The 20,077-nt window shown below is 34.2% G+C and overlaps 1 protein-coding gene across 1 annotated transcript; it reads right to left on the bottom strand.

Moving 5' to 3' along the window:
• Positions 1 to 14,221: 14,221 nt before the first annotated feature.
• Positions 14,222 to 14,731, bottom strand: LOC141660668 (uncharacterized). The gene has a single exon (XM_074467654.1). The coding sequence runs from the start codon at positions 14,729 to 14,731 to the stop codon at positions 14,222 to 14,224; it is 510 nt and encodes a 169-aa protein (XP_074323755.1).
• Positions 14,732 to 20,077: the final 5,346 nt, after the last annotated feature.

Genomic DNA, 20,077 nt, shown 5'->3' with positions numbered 1-20,077 from the left:
TATTAGTCATGACATTATCAAATATATCTAACAATCTCCCCAACTTGTAAATTAGCATAATATACAAGTTTAACAGATATTTGATAATGTCAAAAACATTAAGTACAAATTCATGAGAATTTACTAGATAACTACAACTTATAGTCCTTAAAGCTTTACCAATTTTAACTTCTGATAACAACTTCAGTCTGTATTCATATCAGAATTTGATCAGTTGTAGATCTTGACTTGGCTTCACTTTCTGATCTCTGAGATGTCAGGAGTTGTTCTGAGATAGTTCTTTAACAAACATCTCTCAGCATATCTGAGTTCATCAATCATCCTCCTTTTAGCATCTTTAAGCTCTGCAGAATCTTCACCAGTTTGAAAGATAGCAGCCCTGAGATCATTAATTCTAGCTTTCCTTATGTCCTGATCCAGTCTGATCAAATATGCCTTGCCAGACTCAAGATTGAATTCTACAGCCTTATAACCCAGAAAGGTAGTTATAATCTTAGCAGAGTTAGGCTTCATCTCAACAATATCACCCTTGTGATCTCTGTACTTTGGAAGATATGTGCTGTCAGACTTTACAGAGTAAAGCCTTTTATGTCTCTGAATTTGAGTCTTCAAATAGTTTGCAGCACTTTCTGCTATTCTGTCAATCACTTGAAGTAAAAATAAAACATATTCCAGTTCTTCAAAATACTTCAGTGGAATAGCATTTTCCCTTATATGGTAAACCCTACCATCTGTCATGAAGTATAACAAGATGTGTTCTTTCAAGTAGGTATGGTAAACCATCTGTACAGATTCTAGTTGATTCAATCTTTCAGGAGTTTCTCCAATACCTGGTTCACTTAAAGAAGTTGGATCATTGGTTGTGTTCTGTACTCTTCTTTCATCAGCACTACCCAATCCAGATTTATCTCTTGCTTCCTTTCCAGTAACCACTCTTGCTTCAAAACCACTTGCTGCAGTCTTCAAAGGTTGAGTCTGTTTGGCTTTGGTGAATCCCGGTAGAAGTAACTTTGAGGATTTAACATGAGCAATGTCAGAGGTTTCCTTTGATTTATCTTCTGATATCAAGTCAACTTGAGTTATGTCAGAGGTTACTTGCTTCTTTGTTATATCAGAACTAACTATATCTTGGATCTGAACAACTTGAGCCATGTCAGAGGCTGTGTTAGAAATCTTTCTTGAAGTCAGAGTAAGATCAGTATCTTCAACATAAATTTCTTCATCCACAGGAGGCACATAAACCTTTATAAGTTCACCAACTTTTTCTTTGTCCTTGGACCTTGGATCTATCTGCAATTGTGATTTGGCCTTGATTGCCTCAATATTTGTCCTTTCTTTTATCACAATGCCTTTGGCCTTTGGAAGTTTCTTTTTACCAACAGAAGCTTCAGATTTAGAGTTAACTTTTTCTGACTTAAGTCTAGCTTCTTCTTCCAATAGACTCTCAAAGTCCATTCCTGGATTTTCTTTCAGAAATAACAGTCTTGAAATTTCTTCATCAAGATCCAAAAGTTCATCAGAACTTATCCTTTTACTAGTATCAGAAGTAATTCTTTTTCCAGTATCAGAACTTGTTCTATGACTTGTAGCTTCAGCTCTTCTTGATGAGAGACCTCTACCTTGACTATGACCTCCACCCATTCCAGAGTTTCCCTGGTCATCTTTTTCATCATCCTTCCCCTTCAGTGTCTTAACAATTTTGCATTTGGACTTAATTACTTTCTCCCCCTTTTTGGCATCAGCAGGTAAGAGAAGAGAGATAAGCAATTCCACTGAGGATTGGATCTCATCGAGTTGAGATTGCTGAGAAGCTTGATTTTTCAAAATTTCATCAATCTGAGACTGTTGCTTCTCCTGGGTCTTCTCAATGTAAGCAACTCTGTCAAAGGTAGGTTGGAAAAAACTTTTCTTTTCAATTTTCTTAGTCAATTCTTGCTTGAGTAATTATTCCTGAATTTTATGCACCTCGGCATGAGTTGTTGAATGTAGACCTTGAAGATGTCTAGTACTCAATGCAGTAACTCGTAGCTGGGTCTTGAAATCATCATTAATTAGCATCTCATCAGCTTTTGCCAAGTGCTCAGCAAGAATTTTCTCAGATGGAACAAAGGTAACTATGTTCCACTCCTTAGTCCACTCCTTTCCTCTAGGAGTTTCACTCCAAGGTACTGGTGCTTCCCCTGTAACAAACTTCTTTACTATCTCAGCTTTATGAATAGTTTGTTGAGGTGCATGTCCTGATGGACCAGCTGCATTATCATCTTCATTTGTAGCAGTATCACCAGTAGTATCAGCATTTGCAGCATCAGAATTCACAGATTCAACATCCTCTGATAAAAGAACAGTATGAGACGCTATTGAGGCTTCAACATCATCCTCTAAGTGCTGATCTGCTTCTAAGTTCTGATCAACAGCCATAGTCTGATGCTCACCTATGATCTGATCATCAACATCTAGATGCAAAGAAGGCGTTGTAGACAATTCTGGAGTTTCATTAGCATCAGTAATTGGTGTTGTTGAGGGATTAATTAGAGCTATTGGAGCTTCTAAGCAGAGAACCTCAGGCACAACCAGGTTGTGAATATCAATTTCAGCACTTGTGCCTGGGTCTGTAGTAGATACTGGTTCATATACAGGAGACATAGGTGGTGTAGATGCTTTATCTGTAGCAGCTTCCTGAGTTGGTGACAATGGAGGTGGAGATGCAGTAGCTTCAGCAAATTCTGGCTCTTTTGAGATCAGAGATTCCTGATCTCCTTCCTTAGCTGTTGCTTCCTCATCATCTGAAACTGGCCTGTGAGCTCTCTGTTTCTTTCTTTTCTTTGAAGATGGAGATTTCTTGGGAGTTTCAGCATAAGACATTCTTCTAAGCCTTTTGAGAAGCTTAGATCCCCCAATTCCAGTATCCTTCTGAGAAGGGACCTTCTCAGCTTCTGTAACAACAGGTTCTGATGCAGGAACCTGTTCCTCACTGTCTGACTCATCTCTCAGAACAATCCTCCTTCTCTTATGTGGTGTCTGAGGTACAGTCTTTGTCCTCTTGGGCTTGGAAGATGAAGGCTTCACAATATGTGTTGATGATGAAGGTTGAGTTATCTGTGAAGGTTTAAGATGTGTTCTGATAGAGGGTTGAGTAGGTTGAGGTGTATGTGTGGTATGTTCTGATGGTTGTTGTGGTGTATGGGATGTGCTGGTGGGTTGAATATCAGGATAAACAGATCTGTAAGTGTGAGGATCAGCATTTACCAGAATCTGTTTTACAGACAGAGGTATCTGTAATGGTCTAACCACCTTTTTCTTAAGGTCAGCATTTACCAAGTCATTAAAAGCACGTTTTGCAAGTTTAAAGGGTGGAAATAAAGAACTGGCTAGTTGAGGTTCATCAGCACAGCAAAAAGTATATATAAGCTAACAGAATCTAGCAAAGTATACTACATTCCTATCCTCCGTCATCCTATCCCCTATAAAGCCTAGCACAACACTTGCAAAATCAAAATGAGTTTGGTGAATAATAGCATACCCGATGTGTTTACTCATAATTGGAATGACATCAAAGTTAGAACACTTATTGTCGAATACTTTAGTGATGTAGTCGAAGAAAAAGCTCCATTCCTTTCTGATATGTGCTCTTTTCAACTGTCCAAGCTTAGCCAAACTCTTCTCATACCCCAAATTGGCCATGAGCTGTTGTAGAATGGGTTCCTCCGGTGTTGAGAAAATACAGCCTTCTGGTAAGTGTAGAGCTTTATGAACTGCTCCAGGAGTTACCACATGTTCAACATCATTTACTTCGAAAAAAATGCTTGGAGTACCAGTAGCACCACCATTATCAAAATGACCAGTCCGCCAGAACGTCAAGACTTGTTGGCTGGAAATGACTTGAGGCTGGGTTGATGCATACCCAATCTCACTATGTGCTAGAAGATCTTGCACAAAGTGCAAATCAGATGGAGCTTCATCATGGTTTAAGATTGCAGCATAGTTGTTGGGTACAAACTTGGCTCCATCAATAATCAAATCCTTAGGGGCCATGAGAAAAAGTGAGAAATAAGATTGCCTGTAAGGTGTTTGATAAAATATCTGTAAGAAAAAAAATGTCAGGAGATGAGAGAGAATAGAAGTAAAGAAAGAGAGATAAAGTGTTAAAGTAAATAAAAGATTTTACAATTGTCTCTCTCTTTTACTTATACACGGTAGAAAAAGTAACCGTTGGACACCTGTCAGACATGTAGCAGTAAAGAATAATTAATGGGCACAGGAAAACAGTAATCATTACTTATCACATACAGTTTTCAAGGAAAAACCGTTCCACTTACCAAGTAATCCCATTAATTAAGGTAGTTCAGTTTTAATTTAAAATTTAAACTGTTCCCACTTAATAAATTATTTTTACTGCGAGACCAATATTCTGTATAAATACACTAAGTGAGAGAATGACCAAAAAAAATAAATCAAGTAAACAGGTACTGCCACGTCAGAATCAGAACTTGATTTGTAGCAGATATAAAAACGGTCATCAGAATATGGGTAAATTAGGATTTAAAAATGCATCAGAATTTCAAACGACTCAGAGATAAAATCTTGCAAAAATATTTCATTAATATATTGAGAAAATACATTCATGAAATTTAAATTACAGCACAAAATTACAAGATTGTCCTAAGCTACAAATCCTATTTCTTCTTCCTACTTTCAACAAAAAGAACAGCGAGACGAATGATTCGCTCCTGCTGTCGAAGAGCTTCCAACCGTACTTCTTCCAATCGCTCAACATGGCGATGGTAATCCATATAGAAGAACAAGAGGTCTGTCAGAACCTCTTGGGGAACAGAGTCCCAAACCTCATCAGGAATGGCAGTAACATGCCATTCCTGCTGCCATTCTGGATAGCTCATGGTGAGAGAGAAAGTATCATAATTCAGAGCTAAGTTGTAACTAACCATGATTGTGATGAGTGAAAAAGAAATGAGTTTGAGAGTTTGAGTGTAAATGAGAGATGTACTGGCTGGAATGAAGTGTTGATTTATATAGGCAATAGAATGCCAGGAGACGCAAGGAAAATTTAATGCTTACAGGTAGAAATAATTCTACCTCGTCTCCCTAGGCTGAGGAGAATAAAAACAGTCATTGGAAGTGTAAAACAGGGTTTAATGCGCACAAAAAACAAGTAAACATTATTGTGCATGGACGTGAACCACTAACCCTAATTGTAGTGACTGTTAATATCTCACCCGAACATATTCTGATATAAAATAGGACTGTTTCAGATTTTAACCATAAATAAGTCAAGTAAAGAATCAGAATTTAATATCAGAACTTAGACTTATATCAGAACTTAACAGTCATCAGAACATGATTTCTTAACTCAAAAAATGAATGCCTATCTCTGTAATTCTTCATACAAATTCTGATTTCGGTTCTTTAGAACTTAATCATCAGAACTTCCATCATAACTTGTCCTCAGAATTTATGCAATCTGACACATAAACTGTTCATCTAAAGCAACATTGATCACCACAGTAATTTATATCATTCATATGGAGTATAAGTGTGTGCATTAAGCTAAATATCAGACAAAGAGTAAAGTCTGATTCACTTCAGTACATCTTAGAAATAAGGCATAACTAAGAAATTTACTTAAAATCTGTCATTATTCTAAAGCTTACTATTGAATGAGTTCATGCAGGAGTCCACCTCAACTGTTTTGTGATTATTTTATGCATATTTTGAAATTCCATTTTATAGTGGCTTCTCAGTGTAAGTGAGTCACGACTGCTTATCAGAATTTATGCTATTTTCAGAGTATTTCTCCAGTAATCATAGAGTGTGAAAAGTCACCAAGAAAAATAATTATTTGCTTTTCTAATGCATATTACTTAATACCAGCAATGCACTTGGGTCGTCCCTTCCACATTTTTACTCTAGATCTCAAAGGAGTACCTGATTTTTATTCCTTGTTCTTTTTTTAATAATAAGAGAGGTTTATCAGCACTTAGTACATCCATTAGATTTACTGACATCAGAACTTAACAGATGAGAAGCATTATTCTAGTTTTTGACTTAGTAATAAGATAGACAGAGTAAACTTAACTAAGCTCAATATCAGAATTTGTTTGTGTCAATTGATTTCCACATAAATAATTACTTCAAACATGGGATCTTTAGAATATTAAAGACTACTAGGTCAGCATCTAGCACAGTTATCCTCATAGGAGTGAATGGTCACAGAAACAGTCATTTCACTATCAGAGTGTAGAAATTCACATCAGACAACAATCAGTACTTAAGCAATTTTCAGTTAAGCACAGAATACACAAATATAGTAATTTCTTAAATACTAATCATAAAGTCTGATGCATCAGAATAAAAACTAAGTAGATTTAGAGAAAGAACCTGAAACCATTCCAAGTTCATTTACTAATCTTGTAAAAGTAGCTTCACACAGTGGTTTTGTGAAGATATCTGCTAGTTGTTGATCTGTTGGAACAAAATGCAATTCCACTGTACCTTCATCCACATGTTCCCTTATAAAGTGGTACCTAATGCTGATGTGTTTTGTCATTGAGTGTTGAACTGGATTACCTATCATAGCAATAGCACTTTGATTATCACAGTAAATAGGGATTTTAAAATATGTTAACCCATAATCCAGTAACTGATTCTTCATCCAAAGAATCTGTGCACAACAGCTTCCTGCATCAATGTACTCTGCTTCTGCAGTTGATGTGGAAATTGACTTTTGTTTCTTGCTAAACCAAGAAACCGATCTACCTCCAAGAAATTGGCAGTTTCCACTTGTGCTTTTCCTGTCAATTTTGCAACCTACAAAATCTGCATCTGAGTAACCTATTAGTTTAAAATCTGATTCTCTGGGATACCACAATCCCAGATCAGCTGTTCCCTTAAGATACTTGAAAATTCTTTTCACATCTGTTAAGTGAGGTTCTCTTGGATCTGCTTGAAATCTTGTACAAAGACAGGTAGCATACATGATATCAGGTCTACTAGCAGTTAGATAGAGTAAAGAGCCAATCATACCTCTGTATTCAGTAATATCTACTGATTTACCAGTATCCTTATCCAGTTTTGTTGCAGTGGCCATGGGAGTGGATGCACGTGAACAATCTTGCATTCCAAATTTCTTCAGCAAGTTTCTGGTGTACTTGGTTTGACAAATAAAAGTGCCTTCTTCATTCTGCTTGACTTAAAGGCCCAAAAAATAGCTAAATTCCCCCATCATACTCATTTGATATCTTGACTGCATCAGTTTGGCAAACTTTTTGCAAAGTCTGTCATTTGTAGAGCCAAAGATGATATCATCAACATATATCTGAACCAAAAGTAAGTCCTTTCCATGGTTGAGGTAGAACAATGTTTTGTCTATTGTTCCTCTGTTAAATCCACTTTCCAGAAGAAACTGAGCTAAAGTCTCATACCATGCTCTTGGAGCTTGCTTAAGGCCATAAAGTGCTTTATCAAGCCTGTAGACATGATTTGGATATTTAGGATCTACAAAGCCTGGAGGTTGTTCAACATACACTTCCTCCTCCAATTCTTCATTGAGAAAAGCACTTTTCACATCCATTTGAAAGACAGTAAACTTTTTGTGAGCAATATATGCCAAAAATATCCTTATGGCTTCCAATCTAGCAACTGGTGCAAATGTTTCATCATAATCAATTCCCTCCTGTTGAGAATATCCTTTTGCAACCAACCTTGCTTTATTCCTTATAATTATTCCATCACTATCAGTTTTGTTTCTGAACACCCACTTTGTACCAACAACTGATCTGTTCTTTGGTCTTGGCACTAGGGTCCAGACTTTGTTTTCTTTCAAATTCATTTAACTCTTCCTGCATTGCTTGCACCCAATCAGCATCTTGAAGAGCTTCTTCCACTTTCTTTGGTTCAGTCTGAGAGAGAAAGGAATTATACAGACATTCGTTTGAAGTAGCTGTTCTAGTTCTGACACCTGTATCAGGATTTCCAATAATTAAATCAGGTGTATGTGATTTAGTCCACTTCCTTGCAGATGGAAGGTTTTCTCTAGAACTGGATGCTCCCCCATGATCCATGCCATCTTCATCAACATCTTCTGATATTCCCCCTGAAACTATGCTCTCTGAGTTGGATCCTTCAGTATTTTAAGTTTTCAGAATTATCAGAACTTGGCTTATCAGAACTTGATGAACCAGAACTTGAAGAGCCAATTGTATCTTCTGATGCTTCTTGAGATGTGGTTGTATCTTCAGTATGCTCCCCCTGCACAGGTGCTTGCTCCTTTGACGTAATCACCACAGTTTCAATGACATCAGAGTTTAATCCATCAGAGTTTGCAGTATCAGGACTTAGACTGTCAGGGTTTTCAGTATCAGAAGTTAATTCTTCATTTTCGAATCTCAGCTGATAATGATCATTGAAATCTTCAAGTCCAGTAATCTTCTTATCATCAAAAGAGACATTGATAGATTCCATGACCACCCTTGTTCTCAAGTTGTAGACTCTGAAGGCTTTTGTGGAAAGTGGATATCCAACAAAGATTCCTTCATCAGCTTTTAGATCAAATTTGGATAGCTGTTCAGGGTGAGTCTTAAGAACAAAACACTTGCATCCAAATACATGAAAATACTTCAGATTTGGCTTCTTTTTCTTCACCATCTCATATGGTGTCTTTCCATGCTTGTTAATGAGTGTTGCATTCTGAGTAAAACAAGCAGTCTGCACAGCTTCAGCCCAAAAATAGGTTGGTAGCTTTGCTTCATCAAGCATAGTTCGTGCAGCTTCAATGAGAGTTCTATTCTTCCTTTCAACAACTCCATTTTGCTGTGGAGTTCCAGGAGCAGAAAATTCCTGATTGATTCCATGGTCTTTGCAGAACTCTTCCATTGTCAAATTCTTGAACTCAGTGCCATTATCACTTCTTATTATCTTCATAGAATCTTTGACCAATTTATCCAGTTGCTTGACATGATCAATCAAGATGGATGCAGTTTCACTTTTTGTGTGCAAGAAATACACCCATGTGTATGTGGTGAACTCATCCACTATGACCATAGCATATTTCTTCTTTGCATTTGACATGACATTTACTGGACCAAATAGATCAACATGTAGTAGGTGATAAGGCTCAAGAATTGATGATTCAGTCTTGCTCTTGAATGAAGATTTTCTTTGTTTAGCCTTCTGACAAGAGTCACAAAGGCCATCAGGAGCAAATACTGACTTTGGTAGTCCTCTCACAAGATCTTTCTTGACTAGTTCATTTATATTGTTGAAATTTAAATGAGAGAGTTTCTTGTGCCAGTTCCAGCTTTCTTCAATTGATGCTCTACTCATTGGACAGATTGCAGAACCATCAGTACTTGTTGAAAGCTTGGCTTCATAAATGTTACCATGCCTGTATCCATTTAGAACAACTTTACCTGTAGATTTGCTTACAATTTCACAGTGTTCTTCAAAGAAATCCACATGATAACCTCTGTCACAGATTTGACTAACACTCAGCAGATTGTGTTTAAGTCCTGAGACCAGAGCTACTGTTTTAATGATGACATTCCCAAGATTGATATTGCCATATCCCAATGTTTTTCCAATGTTGCCATCTCCATAAGAAACACATGGGCCAGCCTTCTCCACGAAGTCTGATAGCAGGGCTTTATTTCCAGTCATATGTCCTGAGCATCCACTGTCCAGAACTAGGATATTTTTCCTGTTGCCCTGCAATCATAAAGACCACTAATGATTAGTTTTGAGGACCCAGACTTGCTTGGATCCTTTGGCCTTATTAAGTTTGTTAACATTTGCAGCGGATTTAGCATCAGAGTTTATGTTAACATTTTTCTTATCAGAATTTACACTATCAGACTTTGAATCAAAACTTACACTAGAGGGAACAATGCTAACTTTCTTTAAAGAAGGTTTTATTTGATAATAATCATAGTACAAACTATGATATTCCATACAAGTATAAATGGAATGCCACAAACTACCACAATGAAAACAAGGATTTTGTGGCTTATATCTAACATACTAACTCTTCACTCCTGACTTTGATGGTAAGGAGTTTATGTTCTTATTCTTCCTGCAAAAAGAAGCCAGATGGTTAGAACTTCCACAGTCATGACACGTTTTTCTAGGAGCATCAGGAACAGGCTTCGAATCATTGCTTTTATTCACACCTTCCTTTCCATTCCTATTTTTCCTAGGTGATTTTACCTTGTTTGCATTCTTAACATATTTCAGCTTATGCTTAAGCCGCTTCTTAGTCATTATGCCTATATTTACTTCAGTTGTCTTTTCCTGTTTTAGTTTGTCAGAAGTTAATTCCTTTTTAACTTCTGATTTCTCAGTTTCAGACTTTACAGCTACAAATTTAACTGGTTTTAACTTTGGCTTTTGTTTAACAACTATAGGCTTAATATCTATAGTTCCTTTATCATTCTTATCATCTCCATAACCTAAGCCCTCTTTCCAGTTTCCATTACTTAACAAATTCTGAGTTGTTCTGCCAGAGTTAGTCCAAGTCCTGATAATCTCTCTTTCCTTTTCTAAATCAGTTTTTAGAGATTCATTCATTTTAAGTACTTCATCCCTAACATAGAAAACATCATCTCTATCTTTCTGAGTTTGATGGAACATGACTAACTCTTTTTCTAAATAATCATTCCTCTTTTTACAAGAAAGATTTTCAGAAGTTAATCTTTCACATGTTAAAGTTTGATCTCTATAGCTAATGAATATGGTTTTAAGATATCTTCTCAACTCATTAATATCATCAGTATGAAAGGCATAACTAGTTTGAGGTACCTTTAACTCAACAGCTTCAGAACTGCTATCAGTATTTGCCATATCAGTATTTGCCATCAAGGCATAGTTCTTCTCACTTTCAGAATCTGAAGTGTCTGTCCAGCTTTTCTTCTTTGTGACAAGAGCCTTGCCTTTGTCACTCTTCACTTTCTTGCAATCAGGAGATATGTGGCCTTTCTCACCACAGTTGTAGCATTTGACATTTGTGTAATCTCCTCTGTCAGACTTCCCTCCTTTGCCTTCAGATTTTCTGAAATTCTTCTTATCAGAACTTGCACCTTCCTGGAAAACTTCTTTCCCTTCCTGAACTTCCTGTATGCAATCCTTGTAATTCCTTTCACCATAAGAGCACACAGCTTCATCATCTCTTCATCAGCATCCATCTCAGGTGAGCTTTCAGTTTCTGAGTCACCATCACTATCAGAACTTGATGACTCAGTATCAGACTTTGTGAAGAGCGCTTTACCCTTGCCTTTCCTTGAGGTAGCTGTCTTGGGGAATTCTTCTTCAGCCTTAAGAGCAACTGTCCTTGACTTTCCTCCTTTTTTCTTGCTTCTTTGTTCCATCTCAAGTTCATGAGTCTTGAGCATCCCATAAATTTCATCAAGAGTTGTTTCATCAAGATTATAGTTGTCTCTTATAGTGGTGGCCTTCAAATCCCAGCTTTCAGGAAGTGCTAACAGGAATTTAAGATTTGAATCCTCAAGATCATATTCCTTGTCAACTAGTGACAAATCATTCAAGAGTTTGACAAATATGTCATATAAACCAGTTAATGACTCATCAAGCTTTGAGTCAAAGTGTTCATACTCTTGAGTGAGTATAGTCTTCCTGTTCTTCTTAATCGAATCAGTTTCCTGACATCTTGTTTTCAAGGCATCCCATATCTCCTTTGCAGTTTTGCAGTTTATTACCCTGTTTGACATTACATTATCAATGGCACTATGCAGTAAGTGTCGTACCTTAGCATTCTTAGCAATTGATGCGATATCTTCAGCAGTGTAATCACTCTTCTCTTTTGGTACAGACTTTGCTGCTTCACCTGCAACTGCAACAGCGAGTTTTGTTGGATTGTGAGGTCCTTCCTTGATTCTATCAAGATATTCTAGATCTGTAGCTTCCAGAAACATAGTCATCCTCACCTTCCATATGCGATATTCAGATGGTTTCAATATGGGAACTCTAATAGCCTCATATCGACTATGGATTTGTGTCTTTGGAGGTTCTTCAGTTTTAGTGGGCTTAGTTGGAGTTTCTACTTCAGACATGATTGTTTTTGGATCTTAAACTGTTTGTGTGTTAACAGATAGGCTCTGATACCACTTGTTAGGTCACACACACTGTAGAAGGGGGTTGAATACAGTGTATATCACAATCAAATCGAATTCTAATAACACAAGTAACAGAAAACAGACTTTATTCAAAGCAATAAACTCTGTTACAATATAAAACTGTCCTCTCTCAGTGATGAACAAATATCACGAGAGCTGCTAGGGTTACAATGAATAATATTCTCGATAATGATAACACTTATAGTGTAAACCCTATGTCTGTGTTTATATACTACACAATTATAAGATAATCGCTAATTGATATGGAATATAATTCTGCTTCCTAAAATATATCAATCAGATATCTTTTCTTCCAAGTATTCTATTCTTCATAGAATTCCTTCTTCATGCATATCTCTTCTTACGTTTGTCTCGATCTTCTCTTTCTTCAATCAGCCTCCTTCCTTATCTGAACGTTTTCTTTAAGTCCTGATATTATCTCCTGATAAATATCTCCTGAACCTTAAGTACTGATGACTTAAGTTCTGACTTCAGTATAAGTGCTGATTTCAGTTTAGTACTGATTTATCCTGTTTAAGTAAGATCTGAAAACTAAACATAAATCATATTAGTCATGACATTATCAAATATATCTAACAGGATCCCAAGTGGTATTTTTAATAAAAGTATTAACGATACCTAAAGTCCTATGTTCGATTAGTAATAAGACCGTATTTTGATCATCATAAGCATCTTTATTAGTCTAAATAATAAGACTAATTTCTTTTGCCCAAGCGTCTATGAGCTCTTTTCTGTTTGACTTTCCATCAATATTTAAGATATTACTACCAAAAATATTAGAATTTCCTTTAGCTTTCGGACTATTGGAAGGATAGAAATTACCTTTCCTTTTTCTCTTTTCTTCAGGTTTTCTGGTTCCTGATGTTTCTCCGATTTCTTTCTTTGGCATAGAAGGTGTTGAAGTTTGTTGAGCGTCCATCCTGAGGTTCTCTATTTCTTCTTCTTCGGAACTATCCATTTCTGTATCTTGAAAGTTTTCCTGTTCTTCAAAACTGTAACTTTCAATTGTGTTAAGAATATTGTAATTATTAAAACCAAATAAAGATTTTAATTCATTACTGTCTTCTATTTCTTGGTTGGCTTTAGATTTATCATCTAATTCCATCAGCCTGATTGCTTGTTCGAGGACTTTATAATTGTCATCGTTAATCTGCCGTTCTTCTTCTTCTATGTTTTCCCAGAAGAATTTTTCTACTGTCTTTATGTAATTCATGTTGTCTTGTTGCTAACACCGAATGGCCATGTCAGACTGCCAGGATTGTTCCCTGTTCCTAGCTCTTCGTTCCCGACACTATTGTTAGGGTAAGTGTATTACCAGATTTTTGATTTGTGGTATGGATTTTCATCTACTGTGATGATTTCCTTTCCTTTCTGCTGCCTTTCTTTGAGGGCTTCAAGGATTTCATTGTTGCAAGGACATTCGTGAATTGTTGTTTTCAATTCAGTAATTATCTTTGATGTTGCTGCTTCGATGTTATGATTAGCCTGCTGATTTTTAAGCAACCTAAGGATTTCTCCTATTTGTGGCTTAATATTTTTCTCGAAATCTTCTAGTAATTGTTTATTGCTCATCCTAAGATTTTTTTAAGGTATTCTATGATTTTTTTGAACTTGAGGTCTATAACCTCATTGTCATACTTAACATTTTTAAGTTGTGACAATTGAACTTCTAATATTTTAATATTAGCGTTCTGTTTTATTAAGAGCTTTTTTATATCTCTAAGAATTTCTATTTCTACATCACTCCCCCTTCTAAAAGAAGTGGAATATCTATTAAAGATACTAGGTGATTTTGAAAATTTTTCACTGGGATCTTTACTAAGTCCAACGTAGGACAGTAAATTGTAGATTCTTAGTAAACATCTTCATGTAATCTGATTAAGATTATTTGTTGAAGAAATAATAGTGTTAAGGCTATTACTTCCTAAGACACCACTGAAGACGTGCTTTCTAGGTTCAAGGTCTATTCCTTCATTTAATTTCTTAAATTCTAGAATTTTTCCTTTTTTTATAAATATGAGGGTGCATATTAGTATTCAAGACAATTACAGATGATCCAGTTTCTAACATAAATCATCAACCCTTCTGGACATACTATGAAGTAGCTCTTTACTAGAAGAATTAGAAGATTCACCAACCTCTAAGGTTTTTCCTCTAAAACTCATTCTAGGTTTTTGCCCCATCACTGGTTTATTCTTTGCAATATCAATTGCCCAAGAATTATCTAAAGGACTGATATCTGAAAACTGCCTTTCTTCTACAGATCCTATTTCTGAGAATACATCGTCCAATTCGATATATTCATTTTTCTTATAGTCGATGCTATGATGACTATTTGTTAAAGCATAAGCAACAACATAGGTTAAGCTAAATACTTTATCACCTGCATTCATCAGATTATGTCGTTCAAAATCATGCACAAAAGATAAAATCTGATCAATATTTTTAGTATCTAAACTAAAACCAAATTTAGGATAGACTGTAAACATGAATTTTTGGTACGCTAAATTATCTCTAGCAACTCTTAAAATACAGTCTCTTCGGTCATTGATTCTGTTATCTATTAAAGCCATTTTAATAGGAGAATCTATTTCTTCTTGAAATTCTGCTTTAAGCAAAAATTTTATAGCACCTAGGTGAACTACGCTAAGAGTAGATCTTATCTTAGAGTCTATTTTTAACAAATTTTTGTTTATTTCTTCCTTTGTGATCAAAGGAAGATAAACTAAATATGTAGTATCTTTTATATCTACATGCATTTCTTTGGTAGAAATATAATAAAAGAAATGATTTTTTCGTTTAAAACGATTTAACATAGGGATGTTAAATATTTTTTCTTTTCTTAAATCAAGTTTGCTGTTTTTGATTTTAGAAAGAATTTCTTGTTTCACCAAAAATTTGCTTGAAAACCTTTTTCATTATCTGAAAACTCAATTTCCAAATTGTCTTCGTCTTGAGTTTCCTCAAGAAGTTTTTCGGATAAGAAACTCATTTAGTGATTCTTAATAAGATCATAACTAAGAATTCTTTTGAGAGAGGATATCTCTGTCTCTATCTGCATAAAATAATTTTTATAAAACCGATTTTGTTCAGTTTTAAATTCTTCTAAATCCCAGATAAGGTATCTAATTTTTCTGATGTCTTTGTTACTGACAATTTTTCTGGACACCTGTAAAAGGTGTTCTAAGTATTGTCGGTTATCCATGGATATCATGGCATTACCTTCAATATTAACTAACCACGGATGATTATTATTACTCATAAATTTATGAGAAGTTTTGTAAAAAGATTTAAAATTTATTAAAAATACAGAGTCTTAAGCATTTGTAAATGCAGTAAGGTTTAATAACAATATAATCATCAATTTTGACATACCTGAGTCTTTGTAAGATATGATCCTAGCATTCATTCAGCTCCGTAATTAGTCTGGGTGTTGATTACTCCAAGGATGCACTTGCCTTTTCCCCGACGGCCTTCTGCCTAAATGGTACTTTGCTTATGACTTACTCCCTCCAGGATATAATCAAACCTTTCTACTAAGGGACTGAATAAGTATCAAGGCTCTGATACCAAAACGCGGAACATCAAATAGGTATTCTCAAAAGAGGCAAATATTATTTATTTTTCAAACCATTACATAATACATAGCTTAAAACCCCGTAGGGTTTTTCTACTCACAAGACATTACAAGGGACTTTCTTAAGGCTAGATTGTGTCTAACTTCAGATGCCCTCTTCTATAACTTAACTCCCCTTTTATAGACTAGAAGAGGTTCTCATTACAAGACAGGTTGTCTTCTAATAATTCATAAAGTAGATGCTTCTTCTTTTCATACAAGTAGATGCTTCTCCTTTTCATAAAGTAGATGCTTATTCTTTTCATAATGTAGATGCTCTACTTTTATTAAAGTAGATGCCTCTTTTCATAAAGTAGATTTCACTTTTCATAAAGTAGATATGTCCCAATGAATTGTATATGTTATTTTTTGGCACGTTCTTTAAGACGTTTTTAAAGTATAGTTCTATAATATTTTTTTAAAATTTTTCTTTTCTGAATAAAAGTTTGATATTTAAATTTTTATTTAAAAAAAGAAAAATTTAGAAAAACATTATGGAGCTATACTTTATAAAAGTCTCAAAATGCGTGCAAACGGTGAACGTATACATCTCATTGGAACGGAGGGAGTATTATTTTATTTTTTTCATTTTTGAGTAAGGATAATTTAGAGATGATGAAAAAACATAAGCAAAACTTAGTATTATAAATTATACTCATTTGCTTATTACATATATTATAGATAAGTTTTAAATGATTCTCACTATATTAAGAGTAAAATACATTTTGCACCCTTTTGATTTTAGCTAAATGCACTTTACCCCAATAATTTTACGATAAACATTTTGCATTCATTAACTTCAAAATTCGTCACATTTTGGACCTTTTAGACACTTTTTCATCATCCTTTGACCGTTATCGTTAGTCAACCAAGGGTATTTTTGATATTTCATATTGAAGAAAAACATTATTTACATTTTGCATCCCTTAGGTTTCAGTTAAATGCATTAAAGACCTAGTAGTTTTGCTTATATAAACATTAACTATTTTCTCTATTAATATTGATGAGGTATTTTTTTACAATTTAACTAGCATATTAATTGCAACCAAAAAATAATAAAATTGAATGTGATTAACAAGTACAAGAACCGATTATTTATATGAAATTGAGTAATGTCAATTAATTAATGTCACATACAATTAATTAAGCTCACATAAAATTAATTAATAAAGTTTTGTCAGAATTTTTTTTTAAAATTATATCATCTTTGTTACTATATGTTAATAAAGTTGATGATGGTATAACATATGTTGTCTTTATATAAAATTTTTATTACATAATTATATAAATTAATTGTATGTGACATTAATTAATTGACACTACTCAATACAAATAAATAATTGATTTTTGTACATTTTACCCACATTAAATTGTATAATTTTGGATACGATTAATATGCTAGTCAAATTGTAAAAGCAATACCTCATCAATATTAGTAAAGATGATTAATGATTATATAAGCAAACCTAGGATAGGTAATACATTTAGTCGAAACCTAAGAGATCCAAAATATAAATAAATCTTTTTTAATATGAAATATCTAAAATATCCACGATTGATTAATGGTAACGGTCAAAGAATGTCGGAAAAGGGTCTAAATGGTCCAAAATGTGACGGATTTTGAAGTTAAGTGATACAAAGTGCTTATCATAAATTTATTGGGTGCAAAGTGCATTTAGATAAACCCAAAGGGGCGCAAAATGTATATAACTCTTATATTAAAGAGAAAATTATATAAAATGAATAAGCATTTAAATAACATCAGAGAAGTAGCTTACTCGGTTGAGCACATTTTTATATCAATTATTATGTGTGATGTACAATTGATAAAACTGTTTTTTGCTACTTCTTCGTATATTTATTTTATACGTAGCTCACGGTATACGTAACTCGCAACCAGCTACATGAGTTGTCAAACCACTAAAAAATAAATAATAACCTTCAGCTCTGACTAGAGATTAACAAGAGTAATATCACACAACATATATTATTTATTGGTTAAATACCTGATTTCACAATTCAGGTTTGGCGAAAATATACTTCAAATATAAACAGAAGTAGATTAGTTGGTATAGCATTATGCATACTGATATTATCACATTTGGATCACTTCTTGCCGTTTCATACTACAAGAGGTTCAGATGTAATTTATTTATTTATTTTAAATTTAAATTATGTAATTTATTTATTTATTTTAAATTATGTTGTCAGAAGCAACACAAGAGTCATCACTTCTGGGTAAACTTCCTCAAATAAGTTACCGAGTATTAGATACTATGAATCTCTGCATGGGTAATGACTTTATAATGAGTAAACACTAGTAGAAAAATGACTTTCCGCGTCGCCCCTTTAGCGTCGGTTAAAGACAGAACCGACGTTGTAGATACTTTTATGCGTCGGTCGGGCAAAACGCCGACGCTATAGGTTCACTTGTAACGTCGGTCGAGAGAATGCCGATGCTATAGGTTCACTTGTAGCGTCGGTCGAGAGAATTCCGACGCTAAAGGTTCACTTGTAGCGTCGGTCTAGAGAATGCCGACGCTATAGGATCACTTGTAGCGTCGGTCGGGAGAATGCCGACGCTATAGGTTCACTTGTAGCGTCGGTCGGGAGAATGCCGACGCTATAGGTTCACTTGTAGCGTCGGTGAATAGAATGCCGACGCTTTAGGTGTTATATTGATTTTAAAATTATATTATATTTATTTAATTTTATAATTATCATGTAACATATGATTATATGTATAACTAGTATTTAAGCCTGCGTTGCTTGACTCTATAATAATAAAAGAATTATAAAATAAAAATAATTAGTTAATTTTGGATTGTATATATTATATACCATAGGTATCGTTGTTGATGAGACAAATAAAACTGATTACAAATTGTTGATGCTTAGATTTACATATATGATGATTTAATAAAAAAATATTGTATATGATATAATTTTGAAATTAAAATATAAATATATAATTGTATTTATAATATAATTTTAAAATTATATGATATAAAATATAATTAAAGTTTTAGAAATTTATTATCAATAATATAATCTTGTTATTCGCTGTCACCGGGAACATGTAATTAAATTAATTATATATGTTATAATATGAAAGTTATATTTTTTTATTATAATTTTCAAAGTAGTATATATTATATTATTGTAAAATTATATTTTAATGTATAATTGAAAATATAATAGCATATATAATTATATATAATATAATGTTAAATTAAAATGAAAATTATATTATAAATAAAATTGTTTTAAAATATTATACATAATTTCAATGATCCAAGCATAAGGTATATTTATTTTGGTCAAGGAAAAAATAATATAAATATATAATTATCAGAAGAGAAGCATTAGTTTAGTACTGGGCCTCGCCTACCACGTTTAAGACCATTAATCTGGTCCACAAATAACATATCTCTCAACCAAATACAAAAACCACAGGCCCTTTATACTATACCCTGAATTCATTTACACGAAGCAGCGGCGGGACACAGAAGAAGAATCAGCAAACATGGTTAGTTCAAATTTCCGGTAATAATTGAACTTAATTATTTTTGTATGAATGTTTGATAGCTGGTGGAAAAAGCAAGAGGACGGAGAGGACCCCGAGATCCGATGATATTTACTTGAAGCTCATCGTCAAGGTTTGTATGTATACCTTGTGTGTATATATAATGTTAATTGTTAGATTCTAGGTTATTGTACCTGATGTGTATGCATATGTTCATTTTGCTATATTTCTTGCGAGAATGACCGGGAGTTAGTTCATTGCGGTTATTTTGAAGAGGCTATTTATGAGCAAAACTAATAAGCCTCCGATTTCGCTTTCTTGATTGATTCGATTCATGACTGGAAAGAAGTCCTTCCCTATGCACCTAGCTTTTGAATCAAGGTCTTGATTTTACTCTTTTTAGATCTTTTTTGATCTACTTATCACTTTATATAAATGGGAAAAATTTAGTAGTTATCACAACCATTTGTTATTGATAATCTAATGGTTCCGATGATATGTGCTATCATGACCGATGATTTATAGCATTGTAGCCTGTTAGTTGGTATCCGGTTTCTTGGATATTTTTTGTTTGACATGAGTACATAAATGTAATAATTCTTGTTCCTGTGCCTTTTGTGCTTTTCAATCTACAGGTTCTGTTTACTGATTAATAAGTGGTTCTATTTACAAGTTAATAAGTGGCTGCCCATATTTTCTGTTAAGCATGCTGCTCCATCACTCTTCAACCTCCCTACAGTTTAGGCCTTGAGTTTGGTACATCTTCAATAATGATTT

Source organism: Apium graveolens, chromosome 5 (assembly GCF_009905375.1).
Source record: "Apium graveolens cultivar Ventura chromosome 5, ASM990537v1, whole genome shotgun sequence".
Lineage (NCBI taxonomy): Eukaryota > Viridiplantae > Streptophyta > Magnoliopsida > Apiales > Apiaceae > Apium > Apium graveolens.
The sequence above is the reverse complement of the archived record's forward strand: the minus strand, read 5'-3'. Positions and strand labels throughout refer to the sequence as shown.

Bases quoted from the DNA above. Each gene is read 5' to 3' on its own strand.
- LOC141660668 (XM_074467654.1), bottom strand. From the start codon at position 14,731: ATGGCTTTAATAGATAACAGAATCAATGACCGAAGAGACTGTATTTTA.